The 27,184-nt window shown below is 42.7% G+C and overlaps 1 protein-coding gene across 1 annotated transcript in view; it reads left to right on the top strand.

Annotated features, from left to right (window-relative positions):
* spock3 (SPARC (osteonectin), cwcv and kazal like domains proteoglycan 3) overlaps nt 1-27,184 on the top strand; it is a 451,090-nt gene that overhangs the window by 157,664 nt on the left and 266,242 nt on the right. The window contains exon 5 of the mRNA XM_033019001.1: nt 14,441-14,555. Coding sequence (XP_032874892.1) covers nt 14,441-14,555 — 115 coding nt within the window. The remainder of the gene's footprint in view (nt 1-14,440; nt 14,556-27,184) is intronic.

A 27,184-nucleotide genomic window follows, 5' to 3' on the forward strand; every position in this document is an offset into this window, starting at 1 on the left:
GAGCTGTAATAATAGAATGAAGTATTCTTCGAAAATCTCTCGTTGTTTTAAATCTTAAGCAACTATTGCAAAACTTGCAAAGATTTTTGAAGGATTCTTTTTCAATAAAATTGCAAACTGCTGTATAAAATTTTTGATGATCATTCAATTTGGAATTCGTTTGAACCAGTAGGGATTTGCTTCATTGCAGAGTGGAGAGCTGATATTTTATCAAGATATCTTTATCGCACATTTCAGAAACAATATCCTTGTCGAAGCTGATTTTTCATTTCTGCTTAGAACATCTGAAACCATTAACTGGGTACCTTAAAATGCATGACATAATTTTCGTAATTCATTTAACTGTAATTGTCATTTTCAAATATTACATGATATTTGTAAGATTGATCTCAATGATAATAGTGCTCCATAGTTCACATACGTATGACACAGTTGGAGCCTTACATAACTAGTTTACACTTCCATATTGATCTGGATCTTGTTGGAGGATTAGCCACACAATTAGGCCAAATACTTCTTTACTTGAAGCTATTTCCTTTGTGGCACAATTTTCTAATTGTAACGATGCACTGGTCACCCTGATGAGCACCTTCAGCAACAGACTGGTTCCAGCAAGATGCAGCACAGAACGCCACAGGAGATCCTTCTTTCCTGTGGCTATCAAAATGTCCAACGACTCCCCCTTCTGTCATGGGGTAGACTGAGACTGACTCCCCTCCTCAATCTTTGCACATCCCCAATCCTTTCTACTGATCACTTTAATTTCATGTTTCATGAATCTTGTGTTTTATGACTGTTGGCAGATCAATTTTCCTCCTGGGATAAATAAAGTTCTATCATATCGTATATGTTACAGAAATGAAGAGGGATGGATTATTTTGCATGAAATATTGTCTGGGTCACTTGCATGTTCTGGAGCTGCCTGGGAACTGACATCGGATGGCATTACTTATGTTTGGCAAAGCAATTCTGTTCCATTATCTGAATGCCTGGTTTTGATGCCATTGGGAGCCAACTGCAATTTTTACTTGATAACTAGGGTGGTAGTAACAATGAGACCAGTCAATGAGGAAATACAAGCGGGATTAAAGTGAACCAAGAAGGATTTTTGTTTTGTTTCCACTTTCCTTCGGAATCCAGTGAAGACCATGCCCGCTTTGTTTAATATTGCTATTCCCAAATTCCAGTCAATTGTATGAGTTAGTTCTATAGCTGATTTGCCACTTACCTACGCACAATAGGCTTTGAGACTTGAATCACATTTCACGTCATGACTTCCTGCCTAGAATAAGTGCAGAATTGTTCAACTGAAGAAGGGTCCAGACATGACATGCCACCTATCAACGTTCTTATGAGAGGCTGCCTGACTACTGAGTTACTCCAGCACTCTGTGTCTTTTTTATGTAAAACAACAGCTGCAGTTCCTTGTAACCTGGTCAACAGTGTTTTCTTCCACAAACCCTGCCACAACACTAGCCAGGTGCTTGTAACCTGAAAGGATGATAGAATCAAAATAAAATATTTTATATAACAGACATGGAAACACATTACTTTATTGTATTTTATTGTATTGGCAGAAATAGATCAGAAAAGGCAAGACAAAACTTTTAAGAGGACCATTGTCAAAAGCTCTCATGTGAGGACTGTCGGTGTCCCTGGACAGAGTCCTTTCAGTTTAGGCAGAGGTTTACTTGCACCTCCTCCAACCTCATCTACTGTATCTGTTGTTCAAGATGTGGACTCTTCCACATCGACGAGACAAAACCAAGACTGGGTGATCGTTTCACTGAACACCTTCGCTCATTCGCCTGAACCTACCTGATCTCCCTGTTGCTAACCATTCTCCTTCCCATTCCCACACTGAGCTTTCTATCCTAGGTCTCCTCCATTGTCAGAGTGAGGCTAAATGCAAATTGGAGGAACAGCATCTCATATTTCGCTTGGGCAGCTTACAGCCCAGTTGGTATGAAATTTTGATTTCTATAACTTCAAGTAACTCCAGCATTCCTTTCTCTCCATCCCTCCTCCACCCAAGTTGCACCAGGTTCCCGTTTCCACCCAACAAACAGCTACCAATGGCCTGTTTCCTTTATCATCGTTACATTTTTGCATGTCTTTCATTCATTGTTCTTTATCTCTCCACATCATCGTCTATATCATTTCCCTTTCCCCTGACTAGTTTGAAGAAGGGTCTCGACCTGAAACGTCACCCATTCCTTCTCTCCAGAAATGCTGCCTGTCCCACTGAGTTACTCCAGCATTTTGTGTCTATCTTTGATTTAAACCAGCATCTGCAGTTCTTTCCTTCACAAATGCTGATCTCCTTTGAGAGAACATCGTTGCTGCCGCTTGGATCCATTGCTACATATGTCATCGTGATCTGCCAGAGGGTATGCTGTGTAGCTCTTGCATTCTCATTGAACATTGGTTTCCAAAACCATAACATCTGCAATTTGAGTTTGCACAATAAACATCGGAGCCTCTGGAGCGGATGTGTGAAGTCCATTGTAGCTCAGACATCAAGCGGCTGGATTGATCATGTGCTGCAGTTGTACCTGAGTCGCAGCATTAAGCATTGCAAGATGTTTGGATTCGCAGGGCAGAAATAGAACTAGATCCTGCACTAGATTCTAACGGAATCAAGGGATATGGGGAGAAAGCAGGAACGAGGTACTGATTTTGGATGATCAGCCATGATCGTATTGGGTGCCGGTGCTGGCTCGAAGGGTCTACTCCTGCACCTATTTTCTATGTTTTCTATTCCACTTCATGATGGAAAGCATGTGGTCCAGGATAAAATCAAAGCCTTCTGCAAGATTGGTGATGCACATTCCCATGTTGTTGGACACTTCAATCATGTTCTGAGGCAGGCCTGCCAATCCCAGTAGCATTCCATTATGTATATGATACAATAGGATTGAACTTTGCTTATCTCAGGAGAGACATTGGTCTGCCAACAGTCATAAAACACAAGATTCATGAAACATGAAATTAAAATGATAGTGGAAATTCCAGCATTGGGGATGTGCAAAGATTGGCGGTGTGGGGGAGGGAGGGTGAAGGGGAGCCAGTCTACCCCACGACAGAAAGGGGAGGAGTTGTACAGTTTAATAGCCACAGGGGAAAAGGATCTCCTGTGGCGTTCTGTGCTGTATCTTGGTGGAACCAGTGTGTTGCAGAAGGTGCTCCTTCGCTTGACCAGTGTGTCACGGAGGAGTGAGCTGTATTGTCCAAGATGTTCATCAGTCTACACCGTAGCTTATCCTAATGTGAAACCTATCCAGGAGAAACCTCCCCCTTGCACCCGATAACCTGGATACTGTTCACACTACCATATGTAGAATGCAACTTGAAATTGTAGTCTTGCAGTATGGGAAATATCAGTACCCAAGCTGGTGGCTGTGAATGTCAGATCAAATGATTGTTGCCTGAAAAAAAAATAATCCCTCTGAAGCAACACTTTAAGTGTGCAGCATAGTTACTTCAGCATGTTGTTTTCTGTGGCGATGCAACAGAATAAATTTCCACTGAGCTGCATCTTTATCTCAGTTTTCCTTTTGCTGATAATCGTATCTATGCCAGGTGGGAGTTCTTAATTATTTGAAAGATGAATAGTACAAAGGAAAGATTATAGGAAGAGGTGGGGGGTCAAGTAAGAGGTAGATCCCCACATCCTCTTCAATTTATTTGTCAGGAAGTGTCCTTATTGTGGTGTATTTGTCGTGCAAAGGGAAAATGTGTTGTGAGATATATTACAAATGGGAATACTGTCATCTGTGGCTGTATCAGCCTCTGGCAGTCACTCCATCGCCCGGTGGGGTATCGCTTCAGCACAGAGGGAGAAGAGGAGGGAAGAGACAGTAACCCTAAGATTTTTGCCTCTATCACAGTGAGGAGGTGCCTGGTGAACTCACTGTGGTGGATGTTAATTTGTGTTTATTGTGTGTTTTGTTGTTTATTATTACATGTATGGCTGCAGGCAACGACATTTCGTTCAGACCGAAAGGTCTGAATGACAAATAAAGGATCTAATCTAATCTAATCTAAAAACACAATAGACCACTGGGGTCAGACGTGCCTCTGTTGCCATTTTCGAGATCAATTTATTTATCAATACTAATGGGATGGTAATTATTCAGGATATATTTGTCCTGCCTTTTATGGGCAGAGCATATATGTTATTGGGTCAATGTGATGGTGAACAGTGCAGCTATGTAGGAACACCATCGTTCAGCCCGCGTGAACCAACCTGATCTCCCAGTTGCTGGACACTTTAATTCTCCTTCCCATTCCCACACAGACCTTTCTGTCCTCGGTCTCCTCCAGTCAGAGTGAGGCTAAACGCAAATTGGAGGAACAGAACCTCATCTTTCACTTGGTCAGCTTACAGACCAGTGGTATGAATATTGATTTCTCTCACTTCACGTAGCCCTGGCATTCTTACTCTTTCCATCTTTCCCCCACCCTATTCGCACTAGCTTCTCATTTTCATCCTAAAAACAGCTTAGAATGGCCTGTTTCCATTATCATTGTTACTTTTTTGCATATTTTTCATTCATTGTTCTTTATCTCTAACATCACTATCTATTTCTCTCGTTTCCTTTATCCCTGACCAGTCTGAAGAAGCGTCTCGACCCAAAACATCACCCATTCCTTCTCTCCCGAGATGCTGCCTGCCCCGCTGAGTTACTCCAGCTTTTTGTGTCTATCTTCAGCAGCTATGTTACCTGGTAGTGTAGGTTTACAGTATCGGGTCTGGTCAGCCACTAATTAATATCACTCAAAGCAATTTGAATTGACCGGAGTGGCTTCTGTAATGGTGGCATCTTTGGAGAAATACAAGATGGATCATCCATTGGGCACTTTTTACTGAGATGATTGTAACTTTGCCTTTGCCAAGAGAGGGAGATATTTTACTGAACTTAAATATTTCTGAGTGACATGTCTGCCATTCTTAAATAATTTACAGAATGCAGGACCTGTGAGGTCAAGACAAGACAAGAACGTTTATTGTCATGTGTCCCTGACAGGACAATGAAATTCTTGCTTTGCTTCAGCACAACAGAACATAGTAGGCATTGACTACAAAACAGATCAGTGTGTCCAGGTGAGAGGTACATGTAAGTTAGTAATGGAGAGGAACATTGGGAAGTATCCTGTTTGATATGTGGATGAGTGTACAAACCAGAGTGCAGGAAATGAACAAAAAACAAAAACTGCAAATGTCAGAAAACTGAAATAAAAGCAGAAAATAATAAAACATAAAAAGGAACAGAATCTAGCAATGATACAAAATGTTGAGATTTAAATAATCAAGTCTGCAATTTATCCCATCAGATAAAGCATAAAAAGAAGTTTAATTTGACACCTAATTCACTTTCATATCTTCAGTATTGAAAAAATTATGGCCATTTTCATACACTGAAATTAGCATCTTGTTCCCTATTGCTTTCAATTGACTTAACTCAAAAGCTGTGATCGAGGACAGTCAAAAGGACATTCTTAAAAATTAAGAGAACTGAATGAAATTTTCAGTTATTATAGATTGAAGCATTCTGAAACAAATATGAAACAATCTTACTTGGATGACCTGAAATTAAAGCATATAATTTGTTAGTTACCTAATTGTAGCTAATTACAAAATTAAATTACTAGATCTAAACATCTATCCATTTTTTAAGAAAAGGTTAACATTTTTAAATAGCCTAAGTGTCAAAATAACATTCACACAAGAATTCACAACATAACATGATTTTTGAATCTCATTGTCATGAACGTATAGGCCAAATGGAAGGAATATCTGTAAATTAATGGGTATTTTAATCATCTTGCGAGTGGGTTTTTGTGGAACGCGATCGATTGGAACATTGCGGTTGCAGTGAATTTGAACCCCATATCAGCAGGAAAAACACTGCCGGTTCGAATGGGACCAAAATCTCATTACTGCCAAGGAAATTTTGATTAAAGTCATCCTAAGAAGCAAGTTTATATGTAAAATTAACAACTTACATTTTTTTTGTTCCCTACGTGAGATCCGTCCCGTTGTAGGCGTTGACGGCGCTAGAAGTAGCTTTTTATTTTACTCCAGGGATTAAATTGTCCCACAATTTAAAAAAAAACTTCAGAGAACGGAAGTCGGAACGATTTTTCTGCATCACCTAGCAGCCCGAGAAAATATATCTCAGACAGGCAGGAGAAAACGGCATTTTAAACCCGCCCCACCCCTCAAAGGCGCCAAAGTCACGCACACGGCCAGTGGCAGAACTGCAGCGCTGCTGTAGGTAGGAATATTAACATCGCCACAGAATCTACTAAAGATGACCACTGAGGATGAAATAGGCAAGAGGAATATCCTGAAATTAGACCTCCAGCAGAAGTTCGTAACCATCTTATGCCTGCTTCCGAATGGCATGCAAACCATAATCTTAATTTATGTATCCTCACCATGATTATCCAATGCAGGGCATGTCATTAAACCCAATGCTGCATTGCTTTCCCTTTCCTCCGACAAGCTTCCCTCTTGAGTTGGGCTATTCTACAGGACAAATAGGAAACTAAGTAATAAATGTCCGCTCCAGTACCAATTCTATTTCAGTTTAAGACAGCAAGGTGTGATACATAGATGACAAGCGTTTCGAGATGGAGCTCTGAGTCATTAGTTAATTTATCCACTGAACTGTATGCGAGAATTTGCTTTACCTACTCTACCAACTCTATTAAAGTCCTCTACCAGCTACACAACACTGCCCTCAGCAATCCAGATCCACAACAAGACACTACAATACATGGACCACTTCTGAAACCTGTGGAACTCCAGGTGAGAAAAAACAGACACCAATCATCTCATTCAATTATGCTTGAGGAAATGGGTATGTGAAGATCAAGAAGCGAGATCAAGCAAAAACCTCGTTGTCCACTGGGTAGAAGTGAATCCTACTTTCAGACATCAGTCCCAACCCAAAATGTTGTTTCTCCATTTCCCTCTGCACATGTTACCTGACTTGCTGAGTTCCTCTAGCAGTTTGGTTTTTCCTCAAAATTTCTGCCTTCAGTCTGGGATGTCTCCTTCCTACCCTTTCACATGTTTTGAGACATGGCATATTTAGAGAAAATACCTCATAACACTGGAAAGGTACCATCAATGCTGTCTGTGCATATTCATCAGAATGCACCAGTATCCTTTCCCAGTATCCTAACATATTGAGTACTGTGGCCTAAATTAGTTCACTAGGCTTCTGTGGTCAGTTCCAAGCCATGTCCATGTGTTTTCCTCAGAGCCATGAAACATATGCCATTCTCAACTCATGGCAAGAGGTTATCAGGTGGATAGAAGTTATTTTTCCAAATGTTTCCTTGGAAAAATAAGTAGCATTTTGTCACCTGTACCTGGAAAACTCTGGCCCATGATAGCTCAAGTGGAGAAGGATTGAGAGCATTCTGTTCAAGCATCTAAATATAATTTATAAAAAATATTTTTTTCTGTCATGACCTTGCAGTCATGACTTCTTCTTCTTCTTGCATATGGAGTGCACAGCCTAAAGTTGTAGGACAACTTGTTCTATTTGATCTTAGGATGATTGCATTAGTCGAAACAGGGCGGACCACGTGAAGGTTGCAATCTCTCACCCCGCAGTCATGACAGAAAATAGAAACCCTTCAAAGGGTCTCGACCCGAAACTTTGTCTATTTCCTTCGCTCCATAGATGCTGCCTCACCAGCTGAGTTTCTCCAGCATTTTTGTCTACCTAGAATGTTAACTAGTGGAATAAGATTTATATTTGATAGACACAAAAAGCTGGAGTAACTCAGCGTGTCAGCCAGTATCTCTGCAGTGGAATTGGTGACATTTCGGATGCTGTTTTTCCCGCTGGGTTACTCCAGCATTTTGTTTCTATCTTTGGTATAAACCGGCATCTGCAGTTCTTTCCTACACAAGATTTATATTTGAATGCACTTAACTGTGATCATGAGGTATGACAATTCTGGAAGAAAATACATGAGGAAGGAATACATTTAGGTGAAACTGAGCTTCGTTTCTGAGACCAGATACCTGGCAACATAGAGGAACGTTGAGAGGATGCCACGATCTAGGTAAGTTAAGAATAGCTGAGGATCAAATGTCTACTGGTGGACCGTGTTTGCTTAGTCTCAGTGGCCATGGAGGGGTTTAACAGCAATATGGAAGCATGCTGCAGGTCAAGGGTGAGGGCGGCACGGTGGCGCAACGTTAGAGTTGGTGCCTTACAGCGCTTGCAGCTCCAGAGACCCGGGTTCGATCCCGACTACGAGTGCTTCTCTGTATGGAGTTTGTACGTTCTCCATGTGACTATGTGGGTTTTCTCCGAGATCTTCGGTTTCCTCCCACACTCCAAAGACGTGCAGTAGGTTAATTGGCCTGGTATAAGTGTACATTGACCCAAGTGTGTGTAGGATAGTGTTAATGTGGGGGGATCACTGGTCGGTGGGGACTTGGTGGGCCGACAGGCCTGTTTCCACGCTGTATCTCTCAAACTAAAAACTGAAGATTAACAGGTGTTTTCCCTATTTCCTTCATTAATATCACTAAAATAGGCTTTTGATTCCGATCATTTAAACTACTCAAATTAGTTTCCATGTTTTCCACTATACTCATGATTACACAACAATATTTTGTTAGCGGTAATGCACCTTTGGATGTTTCAAGGGCATTAAAGACCCTTTATAAATTCATGTTTCTCTATCCTTTTGTGTCTAGCTCTGTGGGAATACTCGCTGCGTTCTTCATTTGTTAATCAGTTCCTAGCTTGAAGTCAGTTATCAGCACAAAAAGCACTTACTGTAGATATTGTCAGATGTGACTTACATTTATTCTGTATCAAACAGCTATAATTAATAGGAATGCATATAATTTGATAACACAAATGTTATAATTAGCCTGCTGTGCCTTGCAGATAAGCTTTAAGATTTCACTTAATTGATCTTCCAGAATAAAGTGGACATTTACATTTGTAACATGGCAAACTGGTAGTGAGTAGAAAGTGAAATAGGCTCAGATCATGCGTGTTATTTTTGCATCTGACAATATTTGTCATTGAAAACCAAGTAAGGCTGGATATAAATATTGAGTTAGAAACTCTTCCCTGGTACCCTGTGCTAAATTTCTTTTGCACCTCAAATTTGGTTGCATCAACCTCACTGCAATTGAAATAGAAAAGCAGAGTACAAAACAAAGTTTCTAGTTTTTTTGTACATTTACTGTAAACACGGAAGGACACATTTCTAATCGTGTTGACAAAATACTACGTGTTGACATGCCTATTACTTGACATGACATGACATGACATATTACTTATTATATCAGTTTGAAGAAAGGTCTCAATCCGAAACGTCACCAGTCCATTCCCTCCACAGATACTGCCTGACCTAAAATATATATATGTGTGTACTTGTGGGTATGTGTATATATACACACACTGAACTTTCTTTTCCTCTCATTTATCATATTGTTTACAGTGTACTGTATTTACTTATTCTGTTGTGCTGCTGCAAGTAAGAATTTCATTGTTCTATCTGGGACACATGACAATAAAACACTTGACCTGCTGGGTTCCACCTGCACTGTGTTTTGCTTGGTATCACTTGTTACTTGAGATAAAGTGGTAATGAATAAATGCTACAGATAAACTATTAGATTTGGCCAAAGTCCTAATTCTTATTATTTTTTTATCATTTTACTCATTATTTCTGTGCCACCATCTTTTTTATAATCGTTTTACTTTTCATATCCATTGTAACACAAGGCCATGGAGGCCAAGTCAATGGATATATATTTAAGGCAGAGATTGATAGATTCTTGATTAGAATGGGTGTTAGAGGTTATGGGGAGAAGGCAGGAGAATGGGTTTAGGAGGGAGAGATAGATGAGCCATGATTGAATGGTGGAGTAGACTTGATGGGCTGAATGGCCTAATTCTGCTCCTATCACCGATGACCTTATGAACTTACCACTCCACCACGTGCCCTGCCTCATCGCCCCATTCTAGACTACCCATGTTGGGATTTAAATGAAAGATATTGCTAGATTAGTGTGAGGTAAAATGGAGGGGGGACATAAATGGCTTCTTGTACCCAGTCATCAAAACCTGCACTCAACAGTGAAGATAAACTTGTCTTTAACTGCCCAAGGAAAATATTCTATTTCCTTTCAACAGTGAAGAAAGCTATTCAGCCCATTTATGCCAACTCTCAGGGCAAACTGCACCCTCACTCAATTCCCTGTAACTAATTCCCAAGTCGAGACAAGAGTCAAGAGAGTTTATTGTCATGTGTCCCAGATAGGACAATGAAATTCTTGCTTGCTGCAGCACAACAGAATATTGTAGGCATAAATACAGATCAGTTCAGTGTGTCCATATACCATAGAATATAAATATACACACATAAATAAACAGATAAAGTGCAATAGGCTGTTATAGTTCAGAATTTGTTTGGATTGTGTTTAATAGCCTGATGGCTGTGGGGAAGAAGCTGTTCCTGAACCTGGATGTTGCAGATTTCAGGCTCCTGTACCTTCTACCTGATGGCAGCGGAGAGATGAGTGTGTGGCCAGGATGGTGTGGGTCATTGATGATGCTGGCAGCCTTTTTGAGGCAGTGACTGCGATAGATCCCCTCGGTAGGGAGGTCAGAGCCGATGATGGACTGGGCAGCGTTTACAACCTTTTGCAGCCTTTTCCGCTCCTGGATGCTCAGGTTACCGTACCAAGCCACGATGCAACCGGTCAGCACGCTCTCCACTGTGCACCTGTAGACGTTCGAGAGAGTCCTCCTTGACATACGGACTCTCCATAAACTCAGGAAGTAGAGGCGCTGATGTTGCTGAATTCAGTCGCTGATGTGCTGAATTCACCCTGACTCTCCACCCACCCACTTATACTTGGCATAATTTACAGTTGGCAGTTCATGTACCAATCAGCACTCATTTGGGATGTGGGAGGAAACCAGAGCACCTGGGAGAAACTCACAAGGAGAATGGGCAAAGTACCCAGAAAGAATGAGAGAACATGATCAGATCCAGGATGCTGAAACAGTGGGACATCAGCACAACAACAGTCTTCAGTATTTATGTGAGCTTGTTTGCACTCTTCAACTGGCAATGTATCGTAGGCATTGGTACAATAAGAAATAGAGTTTGCTGGTCAGCATGGATTCAGTGGGGCCAAAGATCTGTTTCTGTTCTGACACTCTATGAGCCATTAGCCCCGAATTTAACTGATTATGTCGATGGCATCGCAGCATGAATTTGGCTTGGTCATTTGGAGGACCAGTTATGCAGAAACAAACTAGAAAGAACATATAATATTGGTAGCTCATCGACCGCCTAATGCAATTTTAAAGGGACCAGCAGCTGCATCATGATGGGTCATTGAATTGATGAGGAGTGTCTGAAGTGTGCAGATCACTTTTGTTTTACCCCCAAACTGCTCCTGCCTTGAAATACCATAATTCAAACTTTTTCTGCAGAGGGACTGAGTTGGTCAAATGTCTCAGAAGTAAAAATTAAGTGGCATTAATAAAATGTACAGAATAGTGAAAGGCTTAGAGAGAGTGGATGTGGAGAGAATGATTCCACTAGTGGGAGAGTCCAGGACTAGAGTTCATAGTCTTAGAATTAATGGACGTTCTCATAAAGTCATCAATTCTATCATCCAAATCATTGATATACAACGAGAAAAGTAGAGGGCCCAACACCGACCCCTAAGGAGCACCACTTGTCACTGGCAGCCAACCAGAAAAAGCATCCTTTTCCCACTCTTTGCCTTCTGCCATTCTGCCAACCTTCTATCCATGTTAGTCTCTTCTCTCTAATACCACTGGGTCTCATCTTGTTTAGCAGCCTCATTGTGGCACTTTATCAAAGGCCTTCTGAAAATCCAAGTGAACACCATCCACTGACTTTCCCTTGTCTATCTTGCTATTTGCTTTCTCAAATAATTCTAATAGATTTGTCAGGCAAGATCTCCCCTTCACAAAACCAAGCTGATTGTGGCCTATTTTATCATGTGCTTTGAAATCCTCGGAAACCTCATCCTTAATAATGGACTCTAAAATTTTAGCAACCAGGGAACCACTATAGCTTCCCCTCTTTTGCCTCGCTACCTTCCTGTACAGTGGAGTAATATTTGCCATTTTCCTGTCCGCAGGGACCACTCCTGACTCTAGTGATTCTTGAAAGATCACTACTAATGCCTCCACAGTCCCTGGGGTGTAGTCCATCTGGGCCAGGTGACTTATCCACCTTCAGACCCATCAGCATCCTAAGCACCTTCTCCTAATGAGCCTGTCCCACTTAAGCAACGTTTTAGGCCAGTGCAGGAGACTTTGCAGTCACCACATGTTGAAAAATTAGCGGCGACTAGAATGAAGTCACCATGGAGATTAGCGAGAATTCTCGTGACGTAGGTGGATCGCCAGGAGGTCCTAGTGCGTTGCCAGGAGGTCGAAGGTTCTCGTAGGTTCTCGTAAATTGTAGCTGGTACTGACCGGTGAATTTCATTGGCTCATTGAGGGAAAAAAAGGAAGCAGTGGTTTTCAGAACCAAGGACAACCGACCGTTAATGTTAATGTCCGCCGAGCTTCACAGCCGTGTATCTCTGGCTTCTTAAAAGTTGTCTCCACTCCTTCTCCCTCCTTCTCCTTCTCCTCCCTCTCCCCCCTTCTCCCCCTTCTCCCCCCCCCCTTGCACCCCCCTCTTTTAAAGGACTTACCGTACACCGTGCTTTAGCCGTCTTAATTACAGCGCCAACCTTCCTGTTCATCGCGGTATCACCTTGGCTTTGCACCGTGTGAATTTCACTCAGACAGCGCTCTGTCCCCCTCTCCCCCCCCCCACTTGCCCTGTCCCCTGCCTGCATAACGGGCAAGTGAAGGAGCGATGTGTGTATGTGTATGTGTGTTCTACTCTTACAGTCTCTGTTCCAGTTGCCGGTTTTTCAGGCGACTGCCGGCAACTTGACAGTCGCCTGAAAAATCGCCTAAGTGGGACAGGCCCATTAGCGATTGCAACTCCACTAATTTCCGCCACAGACCCTCTTGAATTTCTGGCACATTGCTGGTGTCTTCCGTTGTGAAGACTGACGCAAAACTCTTATTCAATTAGTCTGCAATTTATTTATTCCCGTGGTCAATTTGTGGAAAACAAGGTTCCACAAACTATAGTTGACCACAAACCTGAGGTCAGGAATGAACCTTAAACTGCTGGGACTGTTCTATCAGCTGCAGCATTGTGCACCCGATCTATTTCACTGATGTTGATTGAGGATGAAACATGACCCGCCTACTAAGAATAATTCTCCAGTTGTTTTTCAAGCACCTTCAAATCCTTTAAATCCATTCTTGCTTTGTCAATTGTTACATTGAAAACTGGGAAATACCATAATATCCACACATTGGCACTTTCATGATTCTTCAAGCATTTATTGGCTTGTTTAACCAGATTATGTACCAACAAGTAGGCAATGTCATTCATCGTAATAAATGTCATCATGCTGCAGCAAAGCTGATTTTCTTTGGAGAATAACCAAAGAAAGCAAGTATTGTGGATTCCTCATCGGCACAGAAGTCAGTGTTGAATCATATTTGTCATTATCCTTTTATTAAATCAGCATTAAATTACAAGCTTTGCATTCATATTTTCTTCCAGGTTGTGGGGATGTTTAATAAAGATAGCTTTGCAAAGGTCTCACCATATCTGGTAGTTAAGTGCAATATTCAGAGTCGTTTTTCATATGTTTCAGTATTGTCTACATGAGATGTGTCACTAAAGTTTAATTATAATGAACATCATTTGTGATGGTTTCTTACACTAGAAAGGTAATATATTTCTTTTGACAGTGATGACTGCTTTTGATGTGACTTGTATGGAAGTAAAAGCAGTAAGATACAGCAAAGAACAACACAAATGTACTTCACTGAACACTCTGTTGAGATCTGTCAAGCAGAATAACACCATAAAATATGCGATTCCTACAGCTAATTCACCGTGTTCATATCTTTACGTATCTTGTACATTATTTTGTCTATTTGTTTGAAACCAAAATTAGTACAATGGAGAAGATGGCCTTTTATCTAAATAAGTCTCTAAAAATGTTTGTTTTTTTCCTGTACGTGCAACCAAATTTAAGCCTAAATATCATTTGACTTATGTAACGTTTTAATTATTTTGAAAAAAATACTTATGGATGTTGCTGCAACCACAATTTTAGGCAAAATATTCTACCATTCTTACAATTTTCATCCCAAAGGTTAACAGAAAAATTCCTTGGATTAGTACTGGAATTAACGGCTGTTGTACGGCCACATTCTATTATTTTAGTAATTTATTATGACTTCAGTCTGGAACCACAAACATTCCACCTGTTTTGTATAGTTCTTAACGTCTTCTTTTTAATTACTTTCTCCAGGATTAGATGCCGCTAAAGATCCTTGTCTAAATGTGAAATGCAGCCGGCACAAAGTATGCATTGCTGAAGACAACCATAGAGTGGTTTGCATTAGTCACAGAAGACTAACATCCAGGTAAATTGCTGTCATAACATTTTTTACTGCCTAATTAATTTTGTTCTTAGCAATGCTTCAAGCCTTGTATGTTTTACTGACATTTTACAATTAACAGCTAAATAATAGGATCATTTTGTTATTTTACGCAGTAAAGATATTTTTTATTTCCAATCTCCTGTTATGTGTTGGGTCTTTGACAAATATGGTATATCCCATGCTTGGAAAAGTATTGTTTTGACTAATGATCAAATCACCCAAGTTTGTACAAGATAGGGTATTCAAAGTCAATTGAAGTTCCATAAGAGTTCATGAGGTCATAAATGATAGGAGCAGAATTAGGCCATTCGACCCATCAAGCCTACTCCGCCATTCAATCATGACTGATCTATCTCTCCCTCCTAACCCCTTTCTCCTGCCTTCTCCCCTTAACCCCTGACACCCGTGCTAATCAAGAATCCATCTATCTCTGCCTAAAATATATCCACTGACGTGGCTTCCACAGCCATCTGTGACAAATAATTCCACAGGATCACCACCCTCCGACGAAAGAGTTTTAGCTGTGCCATGGCCTTCCTCAAGAGTCATTGTTTGGGATCCCTCAGAATTTCTGCCCCATAAACCTTTATGCAAACTAAGTTGAAATAACAATATTCTACAGCATCATAGTAATCATAGCTTGACTTATTATCTTAATAGCCCTGTCCCACGGTACGAGTTCATTCCAAGAGCTCTCCCGAGTTTAAAAAAAATCAAACTCATGGTTAGCACGGAGAATGAACGTAGCGGGTACGTCGGAGCTCGGGGACGTCTCTTAGTGCTAACGGCAGGCACTCGGGAAGACTCGCTAATGGCAGGTAAGCACGGGAAGACTCGTGAAGATTTTTCAATATGATGAAAAATGTCCACGAGAGCCCCGAGTACCGAGGAGTGGCCATTATCATAAATCTATGAGTTCGAATCAGGGCAAACTCGGGAGAACTCTTGGAATGAACTCGTACCGTGGGACAGGGGTTTAAATTAGGTAAATGCAAATCACAAATACACACTCCTATGTCTAAACAAAAGAGATGAATCATACCTGTGCAACATTTTTTTAATTTTTATCTGTTAATAATCACGGGACAGGGCAGAAATTATTAAGAACTAGACTAAGAGGGACCCGTTGGGTCCCAGCATCACACGGGAGGGCAGGTCACCAACGCAATATTCCACGTCTCCACCAATTCCAATACTGCTCGCCAGTGGGGGGAGGGTGGGGGGGGCAGTCTGTTGCGCTACTATGGGTGTTGTGGGCCAAAGGTACTGGTTTCCAGAGGGCTAGTATAGACATTGTGGGCCGTATGAATGCTTGGGCAGGCATCCAACTGTTGCAACAATTTTAAAAGCCAAGCCAAGGCAAACAATTGGGCTGCAGACACCCGACAACCAAAATTCATCTTGTGAACACAAACCTGTCAAAAAGGCGAGGCAAACAATTGGGCTGCAGACACCCGACAACCAAAATTCATCTTGTGAACACAAACCTGTCAAAAAGGCGAGGCAAACAATTGGGCTGCAGACACCCGACAACCAAAATTCATTTTGTGAACACAAACTTGTTAAAAAAAAGGCGAGGCAAACAATTGGGCTGCAGACACCTGACAACCAAAATTCATTTTGTGAACACAAACTTGTTAAAAAAATAGACGAGGCAAACAATTGGGCTGCAGACACCTGACAACCAAAATTCATTTTGTGAACACAAACTTGTTAAAAAAAGGCGAGGCAAACAATTGGGGTGCAGACACCCGACAACCAAAATTCATTTTGTGAACTCAAACTTTTTTAAAAGGGCTGTAGCCACTTTACAGCCGCATCGAGGGGACTCACCGTGGAGTAGACGTGCGTTCAGTGTTATTCGCAGCTCAGAGAGCCGTGACCCTCTCGCTTCCTGGTCTGGCAGAGACTGAGTGAGCAGGGGGTTTTATAGTCCCTCCCCCTGCCGCCAGCGGGGGCAGCAGAGAGAATGGGGAATTTTGTAAAAACATTAATATCTCACTCATTTTTCATCGACGGAAAAATCCTTCGCACTCATACGGCGGAGGGGGGGGGGGGGGGCTCTGAGCGAGGTGGCCAAAAATGACGGCCGTAGGTGGCGGCGTTCTCTCGGAAATCGCAGCACAGTCGGCCAAAAGCGGTCAAGATCAGAGATTTAGTAATATAGATAGTCTGAGATGCGACATTTGCGCCGAACTATGAACCCAGCTGATTTTCAGTACTACTTAATTGTGTAACAATTTACCGTGTTAGACAAAGCTGGTCTAGATTGATATTCAGAATAAAAATAAGCTTCCAGACCATTAGAGGCATACTTTTATATGCAAACGATTACAAGGTAGATAATGTGGAAAAGATACAGCAGACATTGATATGCAGGTAATCAGTGCTTTTGCTTCAATAGCTGCATACTGTATGTAAGTGACATTTTCTCACTGAATTAGTCATCCACATGAACTTTTTATTAAGATTTATACTTAAATCAGCTTTTGGCTAGGAAGCTTAATAATTTAATTGGGTGTTCATCTATATTTGTACCTCATATACTATAGTTGGCAATAACGGTGCGCAGTGGTAGAGTTGCTGCCTTACAGCACCGGAGACCCGGGTTCGATCCTGTATAGGTGTTGTCGGTACGGAGTTTGTACGTTCTCTCTGTGATCGTGTGGGTGTTCTCTAGGTGCTCCAGTTTCCTCCCACATTCCGAAGAGGTGCGGGTTTATAGGGTAATTGGCTTCTGTAAAGTGTCCCTAGTGTGTAGGACAGAACCAGTGTACAGGTGATCACTGGTCGGCACGGACTCGGTGGACCGAAGGACATCACTAAAAATAAAATTAGGTAGAACTAACTATTGTCTACTTTCCAAAAAAGAAGGCTAAACATCTACAGCAATATCATGTACATGTTATCTGTGTGCACTCATAAGAATTTAAAATAGGCCTCAAATTAGTTCGAAGTATCAAAAAGGACATGTTCAGCCAAAGTGAAGGCTGGGACTTCAAATTACAGAAGGGTTTCTATGTTTTTGGAAAAGTTATCTTTCGGAGGAGATTTTAAATCAAGATCTGATTTGCCTGTCATAGATCTAATTTCATGATTCAAAGCAGAGGAACAAATTGGTCCTGTTTCTCCACCTCTTGCACAGGGATCTTCAAGTAACCAAAAAAAAAACCATTGTCTTGCCTGGTGTCAGGGCATCTAAAAAAGTACTTTCCATATAAAGGAGAAGTCATTGCACTGTAGCTGACAACCCAGCCATATGAACGTTAATTTCATCCTGCAATTCCCTGCATACCCCTGCATTCCCTCCCTTTCCCTCCCATTCCCTCCCATTCCCTCCCCCCCCCCCCCCCCCCCCCCCCCCCAAGCCATTCTACTAGTTCCACTGTTTGCATCCCTGTTTCCCTTCGTTATCACCGCTTCCACAGCAAACGTGGCCCAATATTCGCTTCACCCTTCCTTGGTCTTCTGTTGCCGGCCTTGTTTTGTTCTCGTATTTTCCCGCCCCCCCCCCCTATTTTCAGTCTGATAAAGGGTTCCAACCCGAAACATCACCCATCGTTTTTCTCCAGAGATGCTGCCTGACCGGCTGTGGGTTCCTCCAGCACTTTGTGTCTATCTTCGGTTTAAACCAACAGCTGCAGTTCATTCCTGGACATTATGCACTATAGTCACTGTTGTAATGTTAAAAATGTTGCAGCCAATATGTGCAAAGCAAACTTTTAGAAACTAATGTAAAAATAGGCAGCTTTAATGTTATTTGAGGGGAAAATGTATTTTGGTTTCCGGGAAAACAAATCAGCTATTCAAAGTAGTGACATTAAATGTCATATGTTCACCATCGAAAATATTTGAAAGGTAGATCTTCCAACAAAGGAGAAAACCCTCCACTGAATTGAAGGACCTTTTGCTCATTGTTGCTTGTATATAATTTGAACTCACAACCTTCAGATTCAGAGGCAAGGATGCTACCAAATGAGCTTTGATAAACATTTCCTCACAAGATTTCTTGAAATGATGATCTGCCTCCTTGCTGTTCGAAGATTCTCTTTGTGTGTATTTTAGCTATAGGTGTTGATACAAAGAAACAACGGCTCTAATGTTTATGCAAGAGCAGTGACAGGATCGGTCAAAGTCAGCATGGATTTATGAAGGGGCAATCATGCTTGTCTAATCTTCTGGAATTTTTTGAGGATGTAACAAGTAGAATGGATAAGGGAGAGCCAGTGGATGTGGTGTATCTGGATTTTCAAAAAGCCTTTGACAAGGTCCCACACAAGAGTTTAATCTGCAAAATTAGAGGATGTGGTATTGGGGGTGGGGTATTGACATGGACAGAGAACTGGCAGACAGGAAGCAAAGAGTAAGAATTAACGGGTCCTTTCCAGAATGGCAGGCAGTGACTAGTGGGGTGCCGCAAGACTCGGTGCTGGGACCCCAGTTGTTTACAATATATATTAACGATTTGGACGAGGGAATTAATTGTAACATCTCTAAATTTGCGGATGGCACAAAGCTGGGTGGCAGTGTGAGCTGCGAGGAGGATGCTATGAGGCTGTAGGGTGACTTGGATAGATTGGGTGAGTGGGCAGAAGCATGGCAGATGCAGTATAATGTGGATACATGTGAGGTTATCCACTTTGATAGCAAGAACAGGAAGGCAGATTATTATCTGAATGGTGTCAGATTAGGAAAAGGGGAGGTGCAATGAGACCTGGGTGTGCTTGTTCATCAGTCACTGAAAGTATGCATGCAGGTACAGCAGGAAGTGAAGAAAGCGAATGGCATGTGGCCTTCATTGTGAGAGGATTTGAGTTTAGGAGTAAGGAGGTCCTACTGCAGTTGTACAGGGCACTGGAGAGACTGCACCTGGAGTATTGTGTGCAATTTTGGTCTCCTAATTTGAGGAAAGACATAATTGCTATTAAGGGAGTGCAGCGTAGTTAATTCTCGGGATGGCGGGACTGACATAAGATGAAAGAATGGGTCGACTGGGCTTGTATTCACTGGAATTTAGAAGGATGTCTTAGGACAAAGGACATTTATTGTCACATACACCAATTGGTGCAGTGAAATTTGAGTTGCCATTGCAGCACACAAAAAAAAAACACATTATAGAATTTAACATTAAACATAAAAAACATCCCCCCCCCACAGCGGGATCAACGTTTCCCACTGTGAGGGAAAGATCCCAGGCTCCGTGGTGTTTAAATTCAGCGCCACTGCAGCTGGAACCTCCGCAGACCACAGCTCCACGATGTTGAAGTCGGCAGGCCCAGCACTCCGGAGCTCCACACGGTGACCCGAGTAAGGCATCTCCCCGCTCTGCGATGGTACCTCAGTGCTGCCCCCGCCACTGAAGCTGCAGCTCGAAGCTCTGTCCGGTCTCCTATCGGACCGGCCAGAGGATCCCGTTATATGTTTCCATAGGAACCCTTTCGGAGACCGGATCCTGTAAAAACATACATTCTTAGAGGATTGGGCAGGGTAGATGCTGGAAAAATGTTCAGATTCTGGGGTAGTCCAGGACCAGGGGAGTCACAGTTCAAGAATAAGGGGTAGGCCATTTAGGACTGAAATGAGGAAAAACATTTTCACCCAGAGTTGTGAATCTTTGAAATTCTCTGCCACAGAAGGCAGTGGAGGCCAATTCACTGTTTTTTTTTCAAGAAAGAGTTAAACCCCTGTCCCACGGTACGAGTTCATTCCAAGAGTTCTCCGAGTTCGCCCTGATTCGAACTCGGAGATTTACGGTAATGGCCACTCGTCGGTACTCGGGGCTCTCGTGGATATTTTTCATCATGTTGAAAAATCTTCACGAGTCTTCCCGTGCTTACCTGCCGTTAGCGAGTCTTCCCGAGTACCTGTCGTTAGCGCTAAGAGACGTCCCCGAGCTCCGACGTACCCGCTACGTTCATTTTCCGTGCTAACCATGAGTTTGATTTTTTTTAAACTCGGGAGAGCTCTTGGAATGAACTTGTACCGTGGGACAGGGCTTTTAGATTTAGCTCTTAGGGCTAAAGGAATCAAGGGATATGGTGAAAAGGCAGGAACGGGGGACTGATTTTGGATGATCAACCATGATCATATTGAATGGCGGTGCTGGCTCGAGGGCCCGAATGGCATACTCCTGCACGTATTTTCTATGTTTCTAAGTCTACAGAGAATTGATCACATTTTCCCCATTTTATCTGTCAGGAATTCAGAACTTCCAAGCAAATGTACAGATGCTAAGCTTCTTGAAAGACCTTTGCCCGCAAGTCTCAAACAGTCAGTGCAGGAAGATATGCTTGTGTACCTGCACCAGATAAGACCAGCTTAAGAAATGGTACCACTGTTTATTTCAATAGAGAGGGGAAGCTAGATATATTAAAAAATGTTAGTTTGCACATCTTTAAATTAATTTGTTGTATTTCATTGTTTTAATTGGTTTTCAATGTTCCTTTTTTAATTTTCAATTGGCTTTTAATTCTTTTGATTGTCAAACATCCAAAGAGAAGGAATTTGATATGGAAGACAATGAATGAGTGTGGGGAATACTAATATGCAAGGGCAGTTGAGACTGGTGCATAACTAATTTTTCACACAGAGAATGGTGAGTTGCTGGAACATGCTGCCAGAGGTGGTGATGGCCGGTACAATAGTGGCATTTAAGTGAATTTTAGATTGGCACACAGATATGCAGGGATTGGATGGATATGGTTTATCCGCGGGCAGACAAATATTGGTCTTGGCATCATGTTTGGCACATATATTCCAGGCCAAAGGGCTTGTTCCTGTACTGTTCTATGTTCTATGTTCACACTTGCACAGCAGTCAGTCAACTAGGCCTGGCCCCCACCCACCACCCAACAAGCCCTCCTTCCTCCACCCTGTTCAACCTTCCTCTTACCCTCTGGAACTCCTGTCATGCCTTCTCTAATTTACCGGGCACCTTTAATGGGCTGCCTCCCAAAATCCCTATTCAGCTGTGCTCTCAATCTTCTCTCCTAACTGTGTCACAAGACAATACAATAAACCCTTGTTTTAATGGACCCACTTAGAACCGATTTAGGATATAGCGGACGGACCTGCCGACCCATCTCCGGCTCCCATCGTCTTACCAGCCGCCTTACAGCCCCGGTTTCCGACCCAACTACCGACTCGCGAGGTGCACCCACCTCCTGGTCCAGTTGACGCGGCTGTCGTGGCTCACATTGTAGCCCCTGGGGACAACGTTTTCTGCAGGCCGCTGCCAACGCCAAGACACACGCTCTGTCCCTGCCCTCTCACCTGCCGTCGCTTCCAAGGTGGAGTATGACGGTGACTCTGGGGCGAGAACGAGGAGGTGGTGATGGAGTGTAGGTGGAGGAGTGGAGGGAACAGGCTACCTGGGCAGAGTGACCTGAGAAGTAAGTGGCAGTGGTCGGACGTAAAGCGGACTAAACCACTACTGAAAGCAAGAAGATGCAGCAGGTGAGAGGGGAGGGAGTCCCGTGGTGAGAATGCGCTGTGCCCGGGGGCAGCAATGTGAACTTTCCAGTCTGGGAATGGTCCATATAGAGTCACAGATGATCATAGCAGAGCCCTTGGCTCAACGTGTCCAGCTAGTCCCATTTGCTCACGTTTGGCAAAGAGTAAATAGATAACGGGGAGAAATCGATAATGATATCACCTCTCAGTGTAGTGTCATGAATCATAAAATATTTACCACAGCAGTAATGGCCCTTTAATAATTCTCATGACTGCTCCACTTACAAGATATATACTTATACTGTTAATAATCTTATAGCTCTAGGCATGTCATACTTGTACATTTAATTTCCTATTGCCATCTTTTCAGGATAAATATTTTCCTGTCCTGACTAAAAGCTCGGTTCCACTGTACGTGTTCATTCAAGAGTTCTCCCGAGTTTGCCCTGATTCGAATTCGGAGATTTATGGTAAGGGCCACTCGTCAGTACTCGGGTCTCGTGGACATTTTCCAACATGTTGAAAAATCTTCACAAGTCTTCCCGAGCTTACCGCGTTTCCCGAGTACCTGCCGTTAGTGTTACGAGCCGCTAAGAGATGTCCCCGAGCTCCGACGTACCCACTACATACATTCTACGTGCTTACCACGAGTTTGATTTTTTTAAAACTCTGGAGAGCACTTGAATGAACTCGTACAGTGGGGAGGAATGTTCTTATTTGCATCCATGTCGTTTAGCTACTTTTTTCTTTTCTTGAGATTTTCAAAGTCACTATCAAGAGAACTTCTGTTGCTGTTGTTGCTATCTTACTTAATTTACAAATATAGTTTGACTACTTAAACTGGACATGCCTTTAAAAGAAAATGCCATGTTAATTCAGGAGACTTGGTAGGTCTGCAGGGAGGGACACCCAGCATTATTTGTGTTTCTTTTGAACAGCGTGGAATGATGGAGAGACAGGGATGTGCAGATGCTGGAACTTTCAGCAAACAACAAAGGGCTTTCGAAGCTCAGCTGGTCAGGCAGTGTCTGTGAAGGGAATGGATATACGATTCTTCATGTCAGACCCTTCTTCAGACATGTAGTATTAGGGCAAACATCTTAAAAGTTAGGTGGGGGTGGGATATAGGCTGACAAGTGTAAACGGGTAGAGGTGGGGGTGAGGGCGGATTGGCCAATGAGTGGATAAGGGACAAAGGGTGGAGGTGAAAAGAAGACAAAAGGGTGTCAGTCAGGGAAGGAAGATGAGGTACAGAAAGCCAGAAGGAGGGACATGGAGGGAAGGGGACAGAGGGAGAGGAAGGTGGACACAAAATGCTGGAGTAACTCAACGGGTCAGGCAGCATCTCTGGAGAAAAGGATTGGGTGACGTTTCAGGTCCAGGCACTTCTTCAGACTTATGTCGGGGGATGGGGTGGGACAAAGGTAGAATGTAGTCGGAGACAGTAAGACTAGTGGGAGAACTGGGAAGGGGGAGGGGATGGAGAGGGAAAGCAAGGGCTATCTGAAGTTAGAGAAATCAATGTTCATACCGCTTCGGTGTAAGCTACACAAGCAAAATATGAGGTGCTCTTCTTCCAATTTGCGCTGGGCCTCACTCTGACAATGAAGGAGGCCCAGGACAGAAAGGTGAGATTGGGAATGGGACAGAAGGGATGGGGGTGAATAAAAGGAAAATATTGGCCTTGGGGATGGGAGATTGGTGCACACAGTTGGGAAAAACAGTGGGGTGACTAAAGATGATGATTGATTTTTGGGTTGAAATCATTCGATCAGAGCAACTGCCCTTTGGGAATGCAAATTATTGAATGTGCTCATTTCAAAGGTGTTGAAAGGTGGCTGCATAGTTGATTTTAATGCAAAGCTTGTTACATCCTCTTTAGCTTGCTGTATCCAGTTCTAAATTCTGGAGGAAGGTATGATTTATTGGTCTTGATTCACCAGGCTGATATTGTAAAATAGTTTAATTCCAAGGATAATACATAATTTAAACCAAGGACGGGATTTAACTAATCAGAGACAGGGAGGCATTAATGCATGCTGGAAGGACCACTTTAAGGACCTCCTTAACCTAGACTCTATTTCTTTTGTGAATGGCCTGGTTTTATCTTGCAGTGATCTATTTGAGCCAGCTTTGCTGCCACTCCTTACCAACAGCAAGTTGAGAAGTCAATATTGCAACTCAAAGATAACAAAGGCAATAGCATTCCTAGCGAAATCTTAAAACTGGACAGTGAAGAGCTTCCGCTACAAATCCATGTCAGGTATATGGGTCACAGAGGACATACTAAGGGCACAATTGTAATCATCTTCAAGAAAGGAGACAAGTCTAGCTGTGTTAGGTACAGATGGGTGCTGCCACTGGGAATGTCATTGCTTAACCATTTCCAACTTGTGGCCAAAGAGCAGCTCCTTGAATCGCAGCATAGATTTCTTCCATCTAGGACTCAGGATAACTCCATGGAAAATACGAAGAGCAGCACTGGTCACTGTATATGGTTTTCCTTGACCTCACGGAAGCCTTTGACTCCATTAATTGGGAGGGTTTGTAAATTGCCCTCCTCAAGGTCAGTTGGCCTGTCATTAATCTATATCATTTATTTGCTGTAAGAGTACCTGCAGTCCATAATACTTGCCAGTGGATCTACAACAGAACTAACCTTGGACAAGATAGACACGAAATGCTGGAGTAACTACATGGGATAGGGAGCAACTTTGGAGAGAAGGAATGGGTGATAACCCATTCCTTCTCTCCCGAGATTCTGCCCGTCCTGCAGATTTGCTCCAGCATTTTGTGTCTATCTTCGGTGAAAACCAGTATCCGCAGTTCCTTCCAGCACTAACCTTGGTCCAAATTGATGTTAATCATTGTCCCACCATTTTTGTTGATATTTCTTGCAACAATATGGCATCTCACCACCAACAAACATGCCTTGGAAGTGAAACTAATCTTCGAAATGTTTCAATCTGCAGTTACTACATTGCAGAATTAAGGTTTTCCGAGCCTCAGTGGTCAAACAGCGGGGTGCAGTTGGCACTTGAGTTTGTGAACTTTTGGAGGCAGAGCTGAAAGATATTGCTATCTCATTCACTCAATTATAAGAGATGATAGGCCTTCTGCCAAAATCAGAAAGACCAGTTCCAAACTGTCCATGCTTTTCTTCTCTTCAACAATAAATTTCTAAGTGAGACCTTGAAAAATATGGATCAATTTCCATATCTCGGGAGACACCCCAATGGAGGCAAATATCGATGATGAAATTCACTGCAACCTGCTACGTGCTATGGAATTATGGAAAGGGATGTTTGATGGTCACTAACCCAGACACTAACCCATTCAACATGAATTGTGTGGCAGTAATCCATCAGCTACTGTATGTGCTTCAATCTACAGACAGCAAGTGTCTCAAGGCCCTGGAAAATTCCACCAAATTTATATTTGCAATATCCTCCTAGTTATGAGAGGGATGAGCTAACTAATGTCTCTAAGGCCAACATTGCCAGCTTTGAGATGTTAATTCTCTTCAGTCACTGCGTTGGACAAGCCATGCTGTCTATATCTGACACCAAACTCTTGAAACAGACATTTGATTTTGAGCAGTGTGCTGGCAGGAGAATGCGGGCAAAATTGGATATGTTCACAACTTCCCAGAAGAAGTGCAGTAACCTCACAGATTCATCCGGCCTGTAACCCGAAATCACCGGCCCGCAGGCATATCTTATTTTAATTAGTTTTCGCGACCTGGGAACTGTAGCCAGTTCTGGGGAAGTGAGCTGATCTGGGAACTGCTGCTCGTCCCGGGGCACGCAGGCGAACTGGGCGCTACAGCCAGTCTCGGGGCAGGCGAGCCGACCTGGGAACTGCAGCCAGTCGCGGGGACGCAGGCTGATTTGGGCACTACAGCCAGTGCCGATGTGGGGCAGGCGAGCTGACCTGGGAACTGCTGCCAGTCTCGGGGCATGCGAGGGACCTGGGAACTGCAGAAAACTAATTGAAAAAAATGCGAAAAACAACACCAGGTGTCACACTATGGCGATAGATGTGGCCCGCTATCCGCTCACAGACATGGGTCCTGGCCCCTATGCAGAACAAGGTTGCCGATCCCTGCCATACACCTTCGTTACCATTTTATCTAATTAGTTTGCCACTTTGGAATTGGGCCCCAAGATCTCTCTGATCCTAATGGTGTTAAGGATCTTGCCATTAACTGTACACTTTCCCGTTGCACTCAACCTACCCAAATTACAACCACACACTTGATCTGATTAAAATCCATTACCATTTCTCTGCCCATTACTGTAGTTAATCTATATTCTGCTGTTCACTTTGACATCCTTCCTCACTGTCCATTACAACCAATTTTGATGCCGTCTACAGACTTCCTAATGACCCCATCAACATTTTCATTCAAGTTTTTTTATAAACAACAGAGGTCCCAGCACAGATCTCTGCAGAACTCCACTGATGACAGACCACCACCCAGAATAACACCCTTCCACATCAACACTCTGTCTTCCATTAGTGAGACAGTTGTTCTGAATCCAAATGGCCAGTCATCGTGGATCCCGTGCATCTTATTCTTCTAGTTCAGTTTACCACAAGGAACTTTATTAAATGCTTTATTAAAATCCATGTCGACAACATCCACTACTTTACAGTCAACATGGAATTGTGAAGGTAGACACAAAATGCTGGAGTAACTCAGCGGGACATGCAGCATCTCTGGAGAGAATGAATGGGTGATGGTTCGGGTCGAGACATTTCTTCAGACCCGAAATTGGAATTGTGAACACTGTTCTCTAAATAACCTTCCATTGAAACATCAGTCACCTGGCCAAGCTTGTTTTCCAGTACTACGTCCAGCCCATGGTCTTTCCTCAAGTTGGACTATCTGCCTTTTGTTTCAGAAAACCCTCTTGGATACATCTAACAAATGTTGTCCCAACTAAGACTTTTGTCTGAGTAAATCTGCGTCAATATTTAGGAAGTTAATGCTGCCCACAACAACAACTCTGTTGCGTTTGCACCTTTCCATTGTTTGTCTACATATCTGTATCTCTATCTCCTGCTGGCTATTGGGAGGTGTGTAGTACAACCCCATTACAGTGATTGCACCTTTCTTATTTATGAGCTCTACCCATATAGCGTTTGTAGACAAA

Source organism: Amblyraja radiata, chromosome 1, assembly GCF_010909765.2.
Source record: "Amblyraja radiata isolate CabotCenter1 chromosome 1, sAmbRad1.1.pri, whole genome shotgun sequence".
In the NCBI taxonomy this organism is placed as follows: domain Eukaryota; kingdom Metazoa; phylum Chordata; class Chondrichthyes; order Rajiformes; family Rajidae; genus Amblyraja; species Amblyraja radiata.